This window comes from Chamaea fasciata, unplaced genomic scaffold (assembly GCF_029207755.1).
Source record: "Chamaea fasciata isolate MVZ Bird 193981 ecotype frontalis unplaced genomic scaffold, bChaFas1.0.hap1 SCAF_1, whole genome shotgun sequence".
NCBI lineage: Eukaryota > Metazoa > Chordata > Aves > Passeriformes > Sylviidae > Chamaea > Chamaea fasciata.
In genome coordinates this window covers 98,321,697-98,343,629 of record NW_027094086.1, presented here as the reverse complement: position 1 = coordinate 98,343,629, position 21,933 = coordinate 98,321,697, and the positions used below count along the sequence as shown (strand labels likewise).

At 45.6% G+C, this 21,933-nt stretch overlaps 1 protein-coding gene across 2 annotated transcripts in view; it reads left to right on the top strand.

Moving 5' to 3' along the window:
* The first annotated feature begins 8,127 nt into the window (after nt 1-8,127).
* ITGA9 (integrin subunit alpha 9) overlaps nt 8,128-21,933 on the top strand; it is a 256,223-nt gene continuing 242,417 nt past the window's right edge. For both annotated transcript variants that reach the window (XR_010722201.1, XM_066190554.1), the window contains exon 1: nt 8,128-8,359. Coding sequence is in view for 1 of the 2 variants with exons in the window: in XM_066190554.1 (XP_066046651.1) it covers nt 8,193-8,359 (167 nt within the window). In the remaining variant the exon portion in view is untranslated. The remainder of the gene's footprint in view (nt 8,360-21,933) is intronic.

The following is a 21,933-nucleotide window of genomic DNA, read 5'->3' as shown; positions in this document are numbered from 1 at the left end:
AAAAAGATTGTTTTGAGAAAGGATAGTTGTTTGCCAAGATTGTTTTGAGAAGAAACTTGCTTGAGAAATTTTTCCTTGGGAAAAGTTAGCAGCTGCTAGCAGGCTAAAATCTCTTAGACGCAGAAATATCAGGCCCACAGGAGTCCAAGGCAGCAAGGTGGTATGCCACTATTGACATTGCTAATGCATTTTTCTCCATTCCTCTGGCTGCAGAATGTAGGCCTCAGTTTGCCTTCACCTGGAGGGGTGTGCAGTACACCTGGAAACAACTTTCCCAGGGGTGAAAACACCATCTGCCCCACTATCTGCCATGCACTGATCCAGGCTGCACTGGAAAAGGGTGAGGCTCCAGAACACCTGCAGTACATTGATGGCATCATTGTGTGGGGGAACACAGCAATGGAAGTATTTGAGAGAGGAGAGAAGATCATCCAGATTCTCTTGTTAGCTGACTTTGCCATCAAGAAGAGCAAAATCAAGGGACCTGCCCAAAAGAGCCAGTTCCTGGGAGTAAAGTGGCAAGATGGACGGCTTTAGATTCCCACCGAGGTCATCTATAAGATCACCGTGATGTCTCCACAGACCAACAAGAGGGAAACATGAGCTTTCCTAGGTGCCATAGGTTTTTGGAGAATGCATATTCCTGAGTACAGCCAGATTGTGAGCCCTCTCTACCTGGCTACCTGCAATAAGAACAGTTTCCACTGGGGCCCTGAACAGCAACAAGCCTTTGCCCAGATCAAGCAGGAGATCACTCACGCAGTAGCCCTTGGCCCAGTCAGGATGGGACTAGAGGTGAGGAATGTGCTTTACCCCACAGCCAGGAACAATGGCTTGTCCTGGAGCCTTTTGGCAGAAGGTGGCTGGGGAGACTCGAGACCGACCACTGGGATTCTGGAGCTGAAGTTACAGAGGGTCCGAAGCCAACTACACTCCCACAGAGAAGGAGATCTTAGCTGCCTATGAAGGAGTTGAAGCTGCCTCAGAGGTGATTGGCATGGAAGCACCTTTCCTCCTGGCACCCCAACTACCAGTGTTGGGGTGGATATTTAAAGGAAAGGTTCCCTCTACCCACCACACCACTGACACCACATGGAGCAAATGGATTGCCCTCATTACACAGTGCATCCCGTATTAGAAACCCGAATTGCCCTGGGATTTTGGAAATAATTACAAACTGGCCAGAAGGTTAAAACTTTGGTCTTACAGATGAAGAGGAGCAGGAACAAGTGACACATGCTGAAGAAGCTCCACTGTACAACCAAGTTTCAGCAGAAGAAACACTCTACACTCTTTTCACTGATAGTTCCTGTCACATTGTAGGGATGAACCGGAAGTGGAAAGCAGCGACAAGTCACAGAAGCTACTGAAGGGGAACGTGAGTCAAGTCAGCTTGCTGAACTCAAAGCTGTTCAGTTGGCCCTGGACATTGCTGAAAGAGAGAAGTGGCCAAAGCTCTACCTCTACACTGATTCATTGATGGTAGCAAATGGGGCTGGCTGGAAAGGTGGAAAAAGCCAACTGTCAGCATAGGGGAAAACCAATCTGGGCTGCTGATGAGTGGAAAGACATTGCCACTCAGGTAAGGAAGCTACCCGTGAAAGTCCAGCATGTAGATGCCCATGTCCCCAAGAGTCGGGCTAATGAAGAGTACCGAAAAACATAGATCAGGTAGATCAGGCTGCAAAGATAGAGGTGTCAAAATTTGACTTAGATTGGCAACACAAGGGAGAGTTGTTCCTAGCTCAATGGGCCCATGATGCCTCAGGTCATCAGGGTAGAGATGCCACCTATAAGTGGGGGTGAGACCAAGGGGTGGATTTAACCATGGACACTATTTCTCAGGTTATCCATGACTGTGAGACGTGTGCTGCAATCGAGCAGGCCAAGCAGGTGAAGCCCCTATGGTGGTCCAAATATAAGTATGGGGAGGCCTGGCAGATTGACTCCATCACCCTTCCCCAAACCCACCAAGGGTAAGCGTTATGTGCTGACTATGGTGGAAGCCACCACTGTGCCTCACACTACTGCTCAGAACACCATCCTGGGCCTTGAAAAGCAAGTCCTTTGGAGGCATGGTACCCCTGAGAGGATTGAGTCCAACAATGGGACTCATTTCAAGAAGGCCTTATAAATATCTGGGCTAGAAAACATGGCATTGAGTGGGTGTACCATATTCCTTATCATGGACCAGCGGCTGGGAAAGTTGAACGGTGCAATGGCCTGCTTAAAACCACCTTGAAGGCTCTGGGTGGGGGGACTTGCAAGAACTGAGAGATTAATTTAGCAAAGGCCACCTAGCTAGTGGACACCTGAGGTTCCACTAACCAAGCAGGCCCTGTCCAATCTGAGCCCTTGCAAACAACAGATGGAGATAAGGTTCCAGCGTTGCATATGAGAGGTATGCTGGGAAAAACTGTTCGGGTTAATTCGGCCCCCAGCAAAGACAGTCTCATCCATGGGGTTGTTTTCGCTCAGGCACCAGGTTGCACCTGGTGGGTGATGCAAAAGGATGGAGAGACCCGATGCATACCTCAATGGAACCTTGTTTTAGGGTGAACTACCCACATCACTGTGCTTGTATCTATATCTTAATTATATACATGTATACATGTATATAATTAAGGTAGTTCATGTATGTATATAATTTAAAGGTTTAAATTTGATGTAACATGCTGGTATGGGAAAAAATTCAGAGTGGATAATGTTAGAGGTTGGGTTTTTTTTCTTTCATTTTCTTTCCCTGTTACCAGTAGAATTTTTTCCCATTAAGAAGCACTGATGGAGGTGGTGCTTGAGACGGTGGGGAGGGTAAAACTCTTGCTCACTTGACCTGGGCTTTCAGAGGGGAATGGTGGAGCTGCTTCTTGGGGAAAGGAACTAATTGCTGCTGCAGAAGTCCAGCTCGGTCTGGTTTCTTCTGGTGTGGGGTGAACCCCTGCTCCTGGGAGCAGCCATGAAACTGGGACCTTGTTATCTCCTGTGTTACTAAAGAGGGGCCTGTCGCTGTGCTGGGAGCAGAGTCACTGTTGTCCCGCACCGGCTGTTTCTTGGGCACTGCCCTGAGTTTTTTGCTACTCTGTAGCCCACACCCCCTGCCTGCCGAGACCTCCCGCATCTTCAGCCTCAGCTTCGGAGTTTCTGAGTTCCTGATCCATCTCTTCCATCCTTTCCTGTCTGGGACAAAGCTGCCATCACCGTGTGGTCCCCAAGCCCGCGCCAAAGCGCCCCCTGCAGCTGTGTGGGGATCATCACACCTGCCCTGCCCACTGGGAGCCATCAGCGCCCCTGCTGGCTGTGACCGGAACTGCACCAAAGGGGAAAGTGCCTGCAGTTAGGCAAGCTGTTACTGGGTTCCTGGTTCTGTTTTTTACTATTAATGCTTTAGTTGTTGTTGTTTGTTTGGCTTGTTATACATACTAGTAAAGAACTGTTATTCCTATCCCCTTATCTTTGCCTGAGAGCCCCTTAATTTTCCAAATTATAATAATTTGGAGGGAGGGGGTTTGAATTCTCCATTTGAAGGGAGGCCCTGCCTTCCCTAGCAGACACCTGTCTTTCCAAACCAAGACAAGACTGAAATCCTACTAGTAGAAATGTAGCCAGTTCCTCTCAGTGTGGCTGTAGTAATTGACAGGCTAGTTCTCTGGTATGCAAGTGAGAGTTTCCTCTTTATCCAAAATACCTTATATTGCTAATATTTTATGTATATATAAAAATATTCTGGTATTTTATGGTTACTCCTTTTATGTATATCTTACAAAGGAGCACCCCTCTCTCTGACATCTTCAACAGTGATGAGGCCTTGAAAAGGAAGAGAAGTCTTTCCCACTGGCCTTTCAGTGCAATGGAAGGTGGCAGCACTTCTCTCTCCTTCAATGGGGGAGGCAAGCACAACCTATCTTTAGAATGAAGCCACAGTGGAAGAAGAATTGAAAAGGATGCTCTTTACCTGGAGGCAAGAAGAGCTATGAGAAGTGTCTGGAAAACATGTCATCTAAGTTTGGTCTCCTGAACACTTTTCTGAGTCTGTAGGCAGGTTAGAGCAGAGAGTTCTGTGGGAACTGACTGAAAATAAATTGCAGTATTATCATTAGGACCTGATTTACAGAGTTACCGATCTCCTTGTATTGAGCACTTGCCAGAGAAATACGAAAAATGCATGGGAACAATCAGCAAGGGTCACCACTGCAATGGGAAACCTTTAACACAGGTTCAGTTAAAACCTCCTTAATACTGGGCATGTACTGACATAAATGTGTGAATAATGATGGGGAGAGGCAGCAGCCTTTGTATTAATGAGATAATGGGATGCCTTCCCATTGCTACCAGGTCCCTGCTGATGGATGCCAGGGCAGGAGAAGGAGGTGTCATCCCATCCCCACTCAACGGCACATCCTCTCCCCACCTGTGGCTGAGAGCAAGCAGGAGGGATCTGGGGCCCAGGCAGAGAAATCTGCACCCAAACAAGTAGGGCTGAAAAAAGATCGTCAAATAAGCTTGCAGCAACTGTTAGTTGTAGGTGTCTATGGGAAGTGAAAATGAAGTTACTTGTGCATAGAAACTGTTTTGAAACAAACGGTAAAATTTCAGCCTCAGCAGTACTCTGATACAAATGCAAAGAAAGGCAAATGATAAGTAGAATTATGTGTGAAGAATTAACTTCAAATTAAGTAAGGTATTCATAAAAGTAAGGAAACCAATACTGAGTTCCCCATGTGCAGTACAGGAACAAATTTATCTTTATATATATTTATATATACACATACACACACACACACATATATATCTGTCTCGCCTTTGAAGAGCCATTTTGGGATGAGAAGCTTCCAGGAAGACAACTTATCTGTTAGTGCTCACTCTTGATGCATGGAGGCTGTACACAGCTGAATCTTTAAGCAATGAAAACATGGGGCATTTATTTTAATTTTCATTTTCTTTTCACAGTCACAACATTATTACATTGGACTTTTTTTCCCTAAGCTCTGCTATTAATTAGAAAGAATTGTCAAGGGTGCTACTTCATTGTTGATTCTCAATTTACAGATATTTCTAATTAATAAACTAATCTGGAGACTGAGTCTTGCCAAAATACAGTGTTTAATATAGGTAGGTGTAAAGTGCAAATTAGCCCTATGGCACAGGTATGGAGCTTCTCCAGATGATACAAACATCAAGGCTCACACAGTGAGAATAAAGATAAAGAAGCTTATTATAGCTGTTCCTGGTTTGAATGGTTCCTTCACAAAGGGTTTGCACCAGAATTTGTGTTCAGTGGGTGGGAATTCTGTGGTATATGATTTAATGTATTATTCCATGTTCTCACCCCTTAGTTTTCACCCATCATATTAATTTAACTGTACATTATTATTATTATCCTTGTTGCTGCAGTTGGATGTCCCATTGCTTTCATAAATGGCATGCGAGAATTTTATCAGCTAAACCTACACCACTGAGACAGGCAGTTTCTGTTTCTGTTTCTGTTTCTGTTTCTGTTTCTGTTTCTGTTTCTGTTTCTGTTTCTGTTTCTGTTTGGACTGACAAAATTCCCGTTGGATTAAATATTGTAAGATGACTTCAGTATTTGGATGTGCAATAAAAGAAAAGGATGGAAGTACCATATTCCTAGCCTTTCCCTGGATAGTCTTCCTTTCAAAGAATGGAGAACTGACATTTTTATGGACTGACACAATTTTGTGTGTATCACTTCTAGTTAGAATAAGTCCTCCTGAGAGCACTCTACAATGTGAAAGACAAGTGTTCCATTCACCTTATCTAGCTGCTTTGCTTCTCTCCTCCCTCTGGAGAAGGTGAACCCATTGCTCTCTCTAGCATATCATCCACATTTCCTTTAACTTGGTTTGAAAGCTGTCTGAGCACTGTTTAATGCCCAGGTAATTAACTGAAAACCCCTAACCCTTTCTTGCTTCAAAAGGCAGAGATGTGGGTTTGTAATGCTAATGGGATTGTGTGCCATTTGTGGAATTTGCTTAATTGTGGTGTATTGACTTTCTGCCTAAATCAGATTAGTTTTATCCATATTGATTGCACAGTTCTAAAATCCCTGTGAAAATCTTTCTATTAAATGTCATAAATCTCCCTGCTAATATGATATAAATGCCCTGCTGTTTTCACTTAATGCACCAATAAACAAATCAGTTCTTGCAGTTAGATCATACACCCAAGGCTGAAGTTACTGATTAAGTGACTTTCCCTTTTTATTTGATAATTAGCATTGTGCCACTCAGATTTGACTGGAAAATTTTCACTTCTCCATAACCTTGGTCATAGTCAGATGAAGGAAGACTCACATTGCTACAACCTTTTCACAAGCCACCTTGAACAAGAACACTAAATAATTATACCACTAAATTTCACACAGCCAATATAAAACTCTTTGGTGACTGGAAACATCCGTTCCTCTATTGATTTTTTTTCACCACCAAATTCTGTAATTATTACTTCTCTATTTAACCTGTCCCTGAAAATTTCTATGCTAATATTTGTTTTCTGACATCACAATCAACATCTAAAATGGCAGTTTTTTAACAGCAACATATACATGTGGCACCTGAGCACTTGCTCTGAGGGTGATGCTCAAAAGCAATGATCAATCTCCTTTCTTATGAGGATCTCCCTTGCAGAAACAAGCTGTTCTTTTGAAAGAGCCACATGGATATCATGAAATAACTTACCAAAGAATTCCCTCTTCACTGAACACAAATCATGGTGCAAACCCTTTGCAGAAAAAGTTACTCTGTCACCAAGAACTTACTTCACTGAAAGAAGATCTGACCTGCAAGTGTTTTTCTGTGACAGCTTTCTAAGAGCCTCAACATGCAGTACTCTTCCTTGGAGAACACTGATGTCATCAGAAGCGAATTCCCCATTAACCATCGTGTGCATGTGCAAGATGTACTGGATCTGGTTGCAAATCTCCAGTGACCTGCCACAAGTGGCAGTTCCTGTTGTAATCAGAGTCCCTGGCCCCTCTATTCTTGTGTTTCCCAGGACTTACTCTGCTTCTCCTGGTGCACTTCCTTATGGATGAGAGGTGTACATGGAATCAAATAGTCAAAGACAAAACTAACAGAAACACATGAAAGTCACAATTATCTGTGAGAAACTATTTATCCTCTGAGATTCTGGGACTGATCCTCAAGAAGGATCTGAACACATGAATTCTGAGCACTAAAATATATTGCTTTTTACTTTAATAAAATATGGGCTCTGTGGGCCCAAGGGTTTTCTACCACATAACTTTCCTCCCCTTTTTCTACAGAGTGATGGTCACCCTTGTCTTATCCTCTGGAGGAGATTTTCTTCTTGCCTTTGCTCATCTATTAGTGCATGTTTGACTGATCATTTTTGCTCTCAGATAGTCAAATTTTTCAAGTATTAGAACAAATATTTTCAGCTTTTACCTAGCCAAGAAGTTTATCACTTCTTTTTCAGACCTGAAGTACTTCTGCCGGAAAACACTGGTCTGATTTTTTTACCCGAAGTATTTTCATTTCTGCTGCCCTGAAAAAAATCCACCGCCTCTCCTCAGGGCTTCCCTTTTCCCAAGAAAATCTCCCGTGCGTCTCGGCATGATGCAAAATCAGATCTTTCTTCTGTCACTCACGAAGCGTTCCTCTCCGTGTGCCAAATTCAAGCAGGGCTGATAGCCTCAAACTAATGGAAGGCAGGACTGATTCCTCCATATCTTTCTGCCCTAAACTTTGTGATTTCCCTCTTCCCCTTCCAGACGCCGTCGGGGGGAGGGGCTGCGCGAGAACGGGAGTAGGTGGAATACTGAAAGCAAGCCACAGCTGACAGGCAGTTTCGTGGAAGAGTGGGACACCGAGGGGTGGCTGTGGGGCCTGGCGGGACACGCGCGGGTGCCGTGGCGGCGGGAGCGGGGCGGAAGAGCCGAGGACGGCGCCTTTCGGAGCCGACGGGCGGCGGGGTCGGGTGCGGCACGGCAGGTGCTGCCCGGAGCCGCCAGGGGGCGCCAGCGCCACGGCCGGCGCGGGCGGCCCAGGCGGAGGGGCGCGCCATGCCCGCGGGGCGCGGCGGGGCGGGCACAAAATCCGAGGCCGGCCCGGATACTCCACCTCGGGGTGGGCGCCGGGGGCAGCGTGGGGTTGGCGAGTTGAAGTTCAGCACTTAGCGGCTCCGGTACGGGTGGCTGTCTCGGGACTCCCAGGATGCTGGAGGCGCGGCAGCGCGGAGCGCGGGTGCTGTGGACGCTGCTGTGGGTGGCCGTGGTGCGCTCCTACAACGTGGACGTGGGTCGCCCCGTGATTTTCCGGGGTCCCAACGGCTCCTTCTTTGGGTACTCGGTGCTGCAGCACTACCATGACAGCACGCGGTGGTGAGTAGCACGGCTCCTGCGTTCCCGGGGTCGACGCGGGCGCGGCTGGCGGCGGGGACGCGGCCGGGTGGTCGCTGCCGGGATATCCATCCTTCCTGGCAGCCACATCTCCCGCAGCGAGCCGGCAGAACCCGAGTTCCCTCGCAAGGGCAGCGAAAGAGGGCCTCCGCCCTGGCTGCGGGGCCTCTCCCCGCGCTCGGTCCGCCTCTTCGTGTGGGTGCGTTGAAGTCAAGAGTTGTGGGCTCCGCGCCCCTTATGCACGAGGGCTTTCCCTGATGTGAGCAGGGGGCCCCGCGCTGGGAGGTGTTTTAACGGAGATGTCCTTTCTGGGCTGGTAGCCGGCACTCGGCATTGAGACCTAATTGTCCTCAAGCGCCAGCCGGCCCACGGCCGATATCTGGACGCTGTGCTCGATCCTCCTTCCTCCAGGGAAATATTAAGCAGTTCATCGTCTTGACTGGGTACGAAAAAGCGCACGGGGTACGAAAGATGATGGGTTTTGCCGTGTTAATGAGAAATGTTTCCAGTAGCAGTAACCTCCAGCGGGAGCAGCGCGGTCAGCGTTCGCAGAGCTGAACTCCTTGCACTCTGCCTGGCAAGGGTCAAAATTCCTTCGGAGGCTGAAGAGAGGCTTCCAGATCGTAGTGGAAATTGTTATAAATGGCAGGAGACACAGTTTCCTCCTTTAAATGCCTTTATTAATAAACAGGGTCTCGAGGGGTGGCCTACGCCGCTGCTGCTCCCTTTCGTCCACACCGCTGAGGAGGAGGTGCAATCCACTTTGCTGCCCGTGCTGCAGAGTGGGAGTTCTTGCCTCAGGGGGTTCCAAAGAACTCTGCTTGCCTCATGGAGTCCAGGGGTGTCTTGCTCTTTAAGTACTTTGTAAGTTATGGTGAGACACAAAAGCTTATGAAAACCCTCGGCATAAATACCCTTGTGTATGGTTAGTCCAGTGCTGTCCTTGGCAAATTTAAACTTTGAGTTGGCTCGTTTTGGCTAGGGGCTCTTGGTGTTGATATGGTCCCATCATGCAGCTGGGCTCTTTTAATTCCCATAAGGGTGGCAGCAGCAGCAGCCTAACTGACAGGCCAGTTGTCAGCAGGAAGTAGGAAGAGGATCTGACAGGAAGTGGAGCAAGCAGGGAACTAGCCAATGGGACAGGCTGGGTGCAGGCAGGGTGCAGGCAGGTAAAGCAGCAGCAGAAATGGAGAGCAGTGATGCCAGGGAGCAGTGATGCCAGGGAGCAGCAACAGCTTGACTCGACAGAAAGGCTAAGTGGATTTTGGGGTAAGGGATACAGAGTGGACAAAACTGCCAAACAGCATTATAACTCTTGAACTAAATTTAACAAAACATTACAACTCTATAACCAACAACTTATAACTTCATAACAATTCTTATCTGTCACAGAAATGTCTGTGTAACTTAAAAAAAAAAAAAAGGAGGGCCGAAGATAGAAAGTTTTCTACATCCAAAAATTTCTGAAACTGGCAAGCTTCTTATTTTCCCGTTGATCGAAAAGAGCATTGGACCATAGTCTGTTTGTTTTCTTGGTTAGAGGCTCTTTGTTAGAATTAAAAGTGATTTTTCTTAATTGGACCTAGTTGGTGTAATCTGGTGCACTTCTAATGTGAGTAGGAGCCACTGCTGCCAGCAAGCGTCCACAAAGCATGCCTTTATCTCTTTATACTTAGATATTCAGCTATTGATGGTGGAACTTTGGTGCACTGTGGTTTAAATAAATGTATTCATTCTGGCATATAGATCTTTAAAAATGAATTTCTTTCACATCCTTTAGTTCACAAGTAGTTCTCTGCTCTGCCTTTCTCCATAGTGGCTTTCATGGAGCTTTCATTTTTAAGCCCTTATAAGAGGATTTCATAGAGGAAAAGCATCCCGAGAGAATAAAAGATCTCAGTTTAAAGCAGTGCTTAACTTAGGTCAGGAGTCAATGGAGGGTAGAAAGTCTGAAAGGAACTTTTATTCAACAAAAGTTGCTGAGGATTTGCAATGGTGTGAGTGAAATGCTGATCTAGTGCAGTGTGGTGGGACAAAAGTGGTAGAATTTGTTGCTTTTTATGGGTATCTGTCATTCTGATTGTTAATATGAATTAGCTTCAGAAAATTTGTACCAGCACCTGATGGTGTGATATTTTTGGAAGGGAAGGTGGACAAGGGAGTAGTCTTGCAGAGACCCCTCACTTCATTTAGAAACATGCTGGCCTTTAAGTGCTGGGCATCTGTCTGAAGGCAGGGATCTTAAGTCTGGTGCTCAAAATTATGTAAACTTTTTTTTTTTTTTTTTTTTTTTTTTTTTTTTTTTTTTAAAGTGGAGCTGATTCATGGTGCTTTCTTCTGTGACATCCAGAAGAAAAAACCCTCAAAACCCAACATCTAAGATCATTAAATGTTTTTAAATAAAAAAGCTGTTAGGCCTAACACCCAAAAAGGTTAACATATGGTCAGCATCCGCATGGTCAAGAAATCATGAGGGTGGGATTGTCACCACTGATGATAAAGCTCCTTTTTTCATTGTGAGGCCAGGAAGTTTGCTTTTATGGGTACTTCAAAATCCTGTTTCCAGCAGACACTGTGATGACAACTTGGGAGAAGAGTATTTTTACACTCCCCTTGATTCTAGTGTGCTATGAGCAGTTGTGTTCGTAATGTATGTGTGCACATCCTAAAGGTCAATAATAAATGTGTCTTAAAAGTATATGCAGCCTTGTTCCAGTTTTCTGAAGAAGTTCATCTTAAAAGTCAGGGGTATTGTTTGGTTTTATGGGTCAAGTTTTTTTTCTTTCTTCTTGTGACTTGGATATATCCAAGGAAGAGCTATGATTTCAGTTTTCTCATGTCCATTTGGTCTGTACACTGAAATGGGAAGTAGTTAAAGTAACGTAACTATAGACAGTGATATTTTGAGCATTGAAGGCTTGCCCAGTGAGTTTAGCACTACGTGAGCCTGCAAAAATGTGATTGATCATATCTGAGGCTGATAGGGCTCCTGCCCATCTAAAGTTCTTTCATATGTTTATATGCTCTCAAGCATTTGAAAATATTCAGGGAACTCTTGCTCTTTACTGCTTGTGGGCCTGATACTCTCCTAATGCACTTCTCTTCATGAGAGCTATGTTGTGTTCTGTAGGCTTGTCCATGTGCTGGTGTATGTGAATATATTTGTGTGTATGTATATATATATAGTTATATATACACATAGTCACCTATTCATATTAAGATGGTATCTCTCATAGCCACATCTTCCATGGAAAATTCTTTGTTTTCCAACACCACAAAGGCGCCTCTCTGTATTGCCTACCTTAGGCCTGTAGGTTTCCAGTAAACTGGTTCAGGGTTTGGTGATTCCTTCAGGCTTTATATGAGCCAAATATTCATGTAGAATGAAAATAAGGGGAGGTGGGGTATTTGGTATGAAATCTTATGTCAGATAAATGTGAATAGTCAGGCTGCTGCACACGGAAATTATAATGAAATATGAGTGTTCAGCCACAGCTACAACAGTGGAACAAGTAAGTCAGTGCCTTTGAGGTTTTCTGCAATGTTGATTGCAACGATGGTTCCATTGAGCTGTTTTTGCACATTTTCTTGTCTCTAGACAGGTGTCTCGACACAGATGTGCTGAAATTTATTGCCTTTCTGACAATGCCTGCTTTTCCTTCCTTAAGTGGGTTTTATAGATGTAAATTTTGACAGGTGTACTCAGTTATTTATCATTGCCATTTTCAGCAAGAAACCAGGTGGCTGGTTGCATTTGGAGCAGGGACAAGCTGAAGTGCTTCTGCTCTCTGGATATAATTCTGAAACTTGGAGTAAGGACTCAAAAAACAACCAAGAAATGACTGCAGACAGTAAAAAATATTTTTTTTGTGCAAATAAAAAGTATTAATAATTTGAAATCTCTGGTTGTTCTTTTTTAAAAAGAATTAGATATTACTTTAGTCTCTCTCTCCCTTTCCTTCCTTATGACCCCTTCTTGCTGACACCCTCAAATCTCTCAGCAAGTCTAGGGTGACCTTTTAATCTTGTCTGGAAAAATGATCTGGCATGAAAAAGTAATGTAGTCAGTTTAGTTGCATGGTGTCCTGCTGTGAGTTTTACAGTAAAGAATGAGTCTGGTTTCTGTGCTGTTGCATCATTCCCTCAGCCCTGCTCTTCACCTGTTTGTACTGCTGCTGAAATAATGAAGGTTGTTCAGCATCTTGGGCCAATTGATATGTGCTGTTAGCATGTCATGTAAACTTGTGTGCAATCAGAAGGGGGGCGATCCAAAATTGGATGGAATAAGCTTTCAAATACAACTTGAAAGAAAAAATACAATTAGACAGCAGGCATTCTTTATCTGCACAGGACACGGTGCTGATCTCTCCTTGTTCTGCATATGTTGTGAGACTTCACAAGAAGATACTTATCATAATCATATATATTCATTAGAACATATTTCTTATCCAATACATAGACATCACTTGTCTAGAACTATTTTACATGCGTCTGCCTCCTGAAAGTCCTTTTATGGTTCTTGAGGTTTATTAAGAGGGTTCTCTAGTGGTTGTATGCACTGAATGCTTCAATATTAGAAGTGACCTTTCCTTGAACCGTTTCTTTGGGCACGCACTATTGCTTCTTGTTACATAACTTGCCCAAACACACACTGTAGGCTTCTTTATCTGTTTCTCCACTGGTTCCAGTCACATTTATCATCCCTTGTGTATACCTTTATGTCCTTTTTTTTTTTTTTTTTTTTCCGGTTTAGTCTTTAAGCTCTATTCAGCAACTTTAGGGGAGCTGAAAACTTTTGTTTCTCTATGTTATTTGTCAAAGGTGCGGGAACAGACTGACCTAGTGGAGACTGGGTGTTGTGTGCATAATCTGACCAGTGATACTGTAGATCCTGCCATGGAATTTTGAGGTACCAGAGCTTGCTGTCATTGGTCATGGATCATCCAGCCCTCCTGCTGCTTGCTCTGCATGTAATGGATGAAACATGGCATTTAATTTCAGTTAATTGTTTTGTTTTGTGGTTGGGTTTGTTGTTGTTGGTTGGTTGTTTTTTTTTTTTTTTTTTTTTTTTGCAAGTAACAAAGGCCTTTCTAAAGGGGAGAAACTCAACTGGGATATGATGGTAGGGCACCCTTCTCTGGTACTGCTTTTGAAATGAGCTGTGGTATGTGAGGATATTTAAAGACTTTTTTCCCCTGCCACTTAACATTGCAGTGAGGTGAGGTACCTGCAGTCCTCAGTCTTTAAACTGTGATAGTCTAATCACTGCTGTCGTGCTGTAGATCCATGCTTAATGTGCTTGACATCTCTTCAGCCATCGGTCAGCTCTGCACTTTTGCTCACTGTTCCTTCTGTTAAAAGCAACTCTTAATTTCCAAATCTGTATGTCCTGAGGGTCAATTACCAGGGAAGTGATCGTTACTGTTCTTCAGGAAGTAATTTTAAGAAGGTGTGAATTCCTCTGAGGACAAGAAAGCTTCTTGTCATCCAATAAAATTGGCTGCTGCAACTCCTTCAGTGAGATGGCCATGCAGCTGCATAGTTTTCTCAATACAGATGGAAGAAGTTTATCCTTGATCGTGTGAGTATGGATGCAAGAAGAGAAAGTTAAGTGGCCTTTCTGCTTACTGCTCCCTATTTGGTTTAAACCCCAATACTTTTTTTTTTCCCACAGAGCCAGTGGGATGAGGCTATTGCTTACAGATTTCTGTACACCTCAAGGAAAATGGCTCCAAACTCCTTTCGTCCTGTTCTTGGTTCTCTTCCTTTCTGAATAGAAAGTAACCTCTTTCTCTTGATGGGGTTTCCCCTTCAAGGTATCTTCATGCAGCTACTCACTAATATTCTCGGAGCTTCCTGTGGAATAGTATGGTTGTGGTGAGAACCTGTGCTCATCAATAATCTCTGCAGAGAGTATTACTCACATAGTAAGCCTTGTGGCAAGAGGCTGGAGAACTGCTGGTGCTTGCTTGCCAACAGCCCGAGTAGTCATATAGTAGCATTGGAAATCTGTACTGCAAAAATCAGTCATTTTAAACAAGTGCTGGTTGAACTATTTGGAATATGCTGGAAAGTTGTACTTCTTCTAGCTGTGTTTGTCTTCTGTGTTTATGTCAGGCAAGATTCCACAGTACTGAAACGAGAGAAGATGCTATTAGACGCTAAAACTTTGTTTTGAGAAGAGTTTCTGATTTGATATAGTAGCAGAGAAAAAACACTTTTTCTGATGGCAGTGCTGTTTCATAGACATTGCAAAAGATTTCAAAGGTGTTTTAAATATGTAGAGGAGCTACAAAACAGGTGTTTTTTTTGTTCCAGGAGTCCCAAAATTTTTAGATGGAAATGAGTCATCTATCCAGGTCTGCTGAAAAGTCTCATGATAGTTAAATGGGTGACTTCCTTACAACAGTTAAGGCATAACATACAGAAGCTAGTGAAAGAGTAAAAAAGTATTTTTGTTGACAAAGGAAATATTCCAGTCTTAAACCTTAGAATAAAATTAAAGGGATTGGTATGTAACAAATAGCGAACAAAAAGCACGTGAGCCAACAGAAGACCTCCCGTGTCCCTGAAGGTACCATCTTAGGACGTGGGGGAACATGGATCATGCCAGATAAGACAGTAGCTCTGCAAAGGTTTCAGCTGCTGAGTTTTAGGGGCAAGAGTGAAAGAATGAGACAATATCCTAAGATGATATAGTGTGCTGTATGTGAAATATCAAATTTGAATGTATGGACATTCAGGACAATCCAAAATAGATTTGTCATTGGCACACATCGCTGACTGCTTCTTTCTGCTCAGTCAACATGAAGAAACAGCAATGTTTTCTTTTTGAAAGGTATAATTGCTTAAGACATCTGTGCCAGTATCTTGCTCAAATTTTTAATTATCAATTTTTCCCATTCATCTTTTTAAAGAGAGATAAAAAGTCTTTTTAATTTAGGCACCATGGCTCTGTCTTTCATGTTGCAACCCAAGGTATCTTGTGCACTAGTTGCTAAACTGTATTTACTTTTCTTAGGTTAGAGCAGGACTTCTTTTAAACTGGAGTTCTGTGTGACCTGTGTTGTCATATTATTATAACAGGTCATAGAAAACATGATGTTTCCTTTTGCAGTTTGAGCCTGTAACTCTTTAAGCTAGTAATGTTTATTTTTGTTAGACCTCATGAATGTCAATAAGTGAATGTTATGCATTCATTGCCTGTGTAAATGAAATGACTGGCATTTGATTTTATATCTGCTGCTTGCCTAGTAGGATTTCCATTTAGAGCTATTTTCCAAGCTCCTTTGCACTTGCTCCTCAAGTGTGCAGCCTTTGTAGGTTTTAGCAATTATTTATTATTTACCAAGTATTTTGGACATTAATTTTCCTCACTTGTGAAAGCATGATATGTATGTTGAGTGCAAGAGTGCAGTTCCATCAGAATTCTCCAAAATGAGCAGTTCAGCCTATAAAACCTCAGAGAAAATGGTCTCTTAACACGGGGCTTTCTCATATTTTTGTAAATGTATCAAGTGCCTGTCTTGGTTTAGGAAGACAGATATCTGCCAGGTAAAATTACAATCAGAGGCTCTTTGGCAAAGATTTGGGAAATAGGAATAGCAGTTCTTTACTAGTATGTAATACAAAGCAAACAAACACAAAAAAACTCCCCCCCCACCAAACAACTACAGCGTTAATGACAAACGACAACAGTACCAAGAACCTTGAGGGCTTTGTTTCACAAAACCCAGGGCAGTTTGGTTTCGGTGTCCCTGCAGGATCCTCAGAGCACCAAGCTGAAACAGTGGAAAAGTCCCAGGCTGGTAGCTGGGATGGCAGAGTGTCCCGGCAGGCAGGGGCAGGATGCCCTGGCAGCGCAGGGGGTGCAGGGTCACGCTGTAGCAAGACGAGCAGCGCCGAAGGAGCCGATGGCGAGGCAGGGCCTGGACCAGCTCCCCGCGAGTGGCCGGGAAAACTCCGGATTCAGGCCGACCCGGTGATAGTAGATTTCCCAGGACTGGATCCCTTTGGCCACAGTGAAACTCCTCCAGCCAGCAACAGCCATTCTCCGCTCGGCGTGCTTTGCGGCGGCTGAGCTCCTCGAGGAGCGGCAGACACGCGTCTCCCCGAACGCCGAAAAAAAAAACCACGCAGCTGCCTCAAGCTTTGTCTTTTACCTGCATTATCTCCCCCTTCCACCTTTTGTCCACCTCTTTGTTTCGGTTAAGTACTCTCAAGTATCCAATGCTTGGTCTCCTTGGTAACTTGTGGGGAAAAAATTCTTTAGAGAAAGAAGGAACAAACCTAACCCCCAACATTATCCACCCCGAATTTTTTTCCCATACCAACATATTACATTGAGTTTTAACTGTTAAAAATACATATATATATATATGCAAATATGGATACAGCCACATTGTCATGGGTAGTTCACCCCAAAACAAGGTCCCCTTGAGGTATGCATCGGGTCTCTCCATCCTTTTGCATCACCCACCAGGTGCAACCTGGTCCCTGAGCGAAGACAACCCTACGGATGGGATTGTCTTTGCTGGAGGCAGGATTAATCCAAACAGTTTTTCCCAGCATACCTCTCATGTGTACCACTGGAACCTTATCTCCCTCTGTCGTTTGCAAGGGCTCAGATTGGGCAGGACCTGCTCGGTTGGTGGAGCCTCGAGTGTTCACCAACCAGGTGGCCTTTGCTAAATTAATATCCCAATTCTTGAAGGTTCCCCCACCCAGTGCCTTCAAGGTAGTTTTAAGCAGGCCATTGCACCGTTCAACTTTCCCGGCCGCTGGTGCATGATAAGGAATATGGTACACCCACTCAATGCCATGTTCTCTAGCCCAGGTGCTTATAAGACTATTCTTGAAATGAGTCCCATTGTCCGACTCGATTCTCTCAGGGGTGCCATGTCTCCACAGGACTTGTTTTTCCAGGCCCAGGATGGTGTTCCGGGCAGTAGCATGAGGCACAGGGTAGGTCTCCAACCATCCAGTGGTGGCTTCCACTATGGTTAGCACATAGCACTTGCCCTGGCGGGTTTGGGGAAGGGTGATGTAGTCAATCTGCCAGGCTTCCCCATATTTATATTTGGACCACCGCCCACCATACCATAAGGGTTTCACCCGCTTGGCTTGCTTGATTGCAGCACGTCTCACAGTCATGGATAACCTTAGAAATACTGTCCATGGTTAAATCCACCCCTCGGTCTCGGGCCCACTTATAGGTGGCATCTCTGCCCTGATGACCCGAGGCATCATGGGCCCATCGGGCTAGGAACAACTCTCCCTTGTGTTGCCAATCTAAATCTATCTTTGACACTTCTATCTTGGCAGCCTGATCTGCCTGCTTGTTGTTTTGGTGTTCCTCATTAGCCCGACTCTTGGGAACATGGGCATCTACATGGCGGACTTTCACAGGCAGCTTCTCTACACGAGTGGCAACGTCCTTCCATTCATCAGCAGCCCAGATTGGTTTTCCTCTACGCTGCCAGTTGGCCTTTTTCCACCTTTCCAGCCAGCCCCACAGAGCATTGGCTACCATCCACGAATCAGTGTAGAGGTAGAGCTTTGGCCACTTCTCTCTTTCAGCAATGTCAAGGGCTAATTGAACAGCTTTGAGTTCAGCAAGCTGACTTGATCCCCCTTCTCCTTCAGTGGCTTCTGCAACCTGTCGTGTGGGGCTCCATACGGCTGCTTTCCACTTACGGTTCATTCCCACGATGCGACAGGAACCATCAGTGAAAAGAGCGTAGTGTGTTTCTTCTGCTGGCAGTTGGTTGTACGGAGGAGCTTCTTCAGCCCGTGTCACTTGTTCCTGCTCCTCTTCGTCCGTGAGACCGAAGTTTTCTCCTTCCGGCCAGTTTGTAATTATCTCCAAAATCCCAGGGCGATTTGTGTTTCCAATACGGGCACGCTGTGTGATGAGGGCAGTCCATTTGCTCCATGTGGCATCGGTGGCATGGTGCGTGGAGGGAGCCTTTCCTTTAAACATCCACCCCAGCACTGGTAGTCGGGGTGCCAAGAGGAGTTGTGCTTCTGTGCCAATCACTTCTGAGGCGGCTTGAACTCCTTCATAGGCGGCCAAGATCTCCTTCTCTGTGGGAGTGTAGTTGGCTTCAGATCCTCTGTAACTTCGACTCCAGAATCCCAGTGGTCGGCCTCGGGTCTCCCCTGGCACCTTCTGCCAAAGGCTCCAGGACAAACCGTTGTTCCCAGCTGCAGAATAAAGCACATTCTTCACATCTGGTCCCGTCCTGACTGGGCCAAGGGCTACTGCATGAGCAATCTCCTGCTTGATCTGGGCAAAGGCTTGTTGCTGTTCAGGGCCCCAGTGGAAATTGTTCTTCTTGCGGGTAACCAGGTAGAGAGGGCTCACGATCTGACTGTACTCAGGAATGTGCATCCTCCAAAAACCTATGGCTCCTAGGAAAGCTTGTGTTTCCTTTTTGCTGGTCGGTGGAGACATTGCTGTGATCTTATCAATGACCTCAGTGGGGATCTGCCGCCGTCCATCTTGCCACTTTACTCCCAGGAACTGGATCTCTCTGGCAGGTCCCTTGACTTAGCTCTTCTTGATGGCAAACCCGGCTTTCAGCAAAATCTGGATGATCCTCTCTCCTTTCTCGAACACTTCAGCTGCAGTCTTTCCCCACACAATGATGTCATCGATGTACTGTAGATGTTCTGGAGCCTCACCCTTCTCCAGTGCAGCCTGGATCAGCCCATGGCAGATGGTGGGGCTGTGTTTCCACCCCTGGGGCAGCCGGTTCCAGGTGTACTGCACGCCCCTCCAGGTGAAAGCAAACTGAGGCCTGCATTCTGCAGCCAGAGGAATGGAGAAAAATGCATTGGCAATGTCAATAGTGGCATACCACCTCGCTGCCTTGGACTCCAGCTCATACTGAAGTTCCAGCATGTCCGGCACAGCAGCGCTCAGCGGTGGAGTCACTTCATTCAATGCACGATAGTCCACAGTCAGTCTCCATTCTCCATCAGACTTGCGCACAGGCCAGATGGGGCTGTTGAAGGGTGAGTGGGTTTTGCTGACCACCCCTTGGCTCTCCAGCTCACGGATCATCTTGTGGATGGGGATCACGGCGTCCCGATTTGTCCGATACTGCCGACGGTGCACTGTCGAGGTGGCAACAGGTACTTGTTCTTCTACCTTCAGGAGTCCCACTGCAGATGCGTTCTCTGATAGTCCCGGCAAGGTGTTCAACTGCTTAATGTTCTCTGTCTCCACAGCAGCTATTCCAAAAGCCCATCTGAGTCCTTTAGGGTCTTTATAATAGCCATTCCTGAGGAAGTCTATGCCCAGAATACATGGAGCCTCTGGGCCGGTCACAATCGGAAGTTTCTGCCACTCCTTCCCGGTCAGGCTCACCTCGGCTTCAACCAGAGTCAATTCCTGTGATCCCCCCGTCACCCCGGCAATGGAAATCGGTTCTGCCCCCACATGTCCCGATGGCATTAGAGTACACTGCGACCCAGTATCTACCAAAGCTTCATATTTTTGTGGCTCTGATGTGCCAGGCCATCGAATCCACACAGTCCAAAAAACCCGATTTTCCCATGCCTCTTCCTGGCTAGAGGCAGGGCCCCTCTAGCACTGGTTATTATTCCCTTCTTGGACATACATGGTAGAGGTTCCTTCGAGGGAATCTGACACAGCATTCCCACCTCCGTAATACCTGGCAGCTTGCTCATGGGAGGCTGAGGCTACCTTCATTCTAGTGGAACTCCCTCTGTTAGCGTTTCTCTCCTTGAGCTCACGTACCCGTGCTGCCAGGACAGAAGTAGGTTTCCCATGCCACGCTCCCATGTCCTCCCCATGGTCCCACAGATAAAACCACAGGTCAGCTCGAGGGGTGTACCCTCTCTCTCTCGCTGGGGGATGTTGGGCTCTGATTCTGGGGCCTGTGACTCGCACCGGTGCTACATGGGAACTGTTCCTTCTCATCTCCTCTCTCATTTCCCTCATCTCCTCTTTGAGTTCCTTCACCACCGCAGAGACATGAGCCTGCATTGGGCCACTGATCATACTTTCATAAATTCTGAGCTTGTTGGCAACAGAACCCACTGTCTCTCGGTTATCCTCGGCATTAATTGTTGCGATGAATGTGGCATATTGGGATGGTCCATGAGTTGCCAGATTCCACAACATGTGCCCTGTGCATCTAACCTTGTCGGGGTCATTATCATGCTGTCCGGTCCTCCCAAAAAGTACTTCCAATACTGCCACTTCTCTCAACTGTTGGATTCCTTCCTCAAGGGTCTTCCATCGCATTCTATTGTTGTGCTCTTGCATTCTGTCTCTGTGGACAAATCTCTCTCTCACACTCATTAGAAGTCGTTCCCAAAGGGGAAGGGGCCTTTGCTCTCTTACGAATACCTGATTTATACCTGAGTCCTGGGTCAAGGGTCCCAAATTCCTTGCTTCAGCACTATCCAGTTGCACACCTGTACCCATAAGGTCCCAGACTCGAAGTAGCCAGGCTGTATAAGCCTCACGTCCTCGTCGTGCAGTATCTTTTTGCAGATTATGTAGACTTTCATATGTCAGGGACTCAGTGATGATCTCAACCTGTGGCTCTTCTGTGGACTGTGAGGACCCTCCTTTCTTATCCTTAATACCAGGATCTGACGATTTCACTTTACACTTCCTTGTTTCCACAGGGGCGACTGCTGCTGGCTGTGGCTGCCCTTGTGGTTCAGCTGGAACCTGGACAGTTGTAACGTCTGTGGGTTCCACTGCTGCACCATCAGTCTCTGCCTTCTCAGGGCAGGGGGAGGGTTTTTTATGAACTGGGGAAATGTACTCCTTCAGCATTTTGCCCATCTCATGTATCTCTTTTACCAGAACCTCAACCAAATCCGGGTGGGTCCTTTCTGAGGCAGGCTGTGGGGCAGAGTCAGGCTCTAGGGTATCATCCCTATTCTGTGAGGTAGGTATCAGGGTGGTTATCCAGGTCAATCTTCCCTTATCTCTGAATGCTAAATAGAATACGCCTATTAGCAGCACCAGCCATTGTATGATATCATTAGCATTCAGAGAGGATTTAAACTCTTCAAAAACTGGTGGGGCAGACCCAAAGAGATGGGTAAAGGGTTGGGAAAAAGAAACTTCCCCCGGTGTCATTTCCTCACAGTAGGTACCATTGTTAAAGTAACTCCAAAAACACACAGTTAGTGTACGATAGCCCTGAATCCATGTGCCTGCCTTCCAGAGGAAATTAAAAATCCCTGAGTTCTTCACCTTATTAAGCCATAAAATAAACTGGATGACAGTCACAGTAGCCTTAGTTATAGGGCCCATGTTTAGATAAGGGCCTGCAAATGGAAGGAATACAGCCACAACCACATGCCACCCAAACCAGGCTAAGTTAGACCACATGATGCAGCCTAATGAGGTTTTTATGTCCAACGCACACAAAAGAAAGTACTAGGTTATTTAAGAACTGCTATTTCTCTTCCCTTTTCTTTTTTCAGTGCCCTCAAGCCCCACACTTGGGCGCCAAAATCTGTCTTGGTTTAGGAAGACAGGTATCTGCCAGGTAAAATTACAA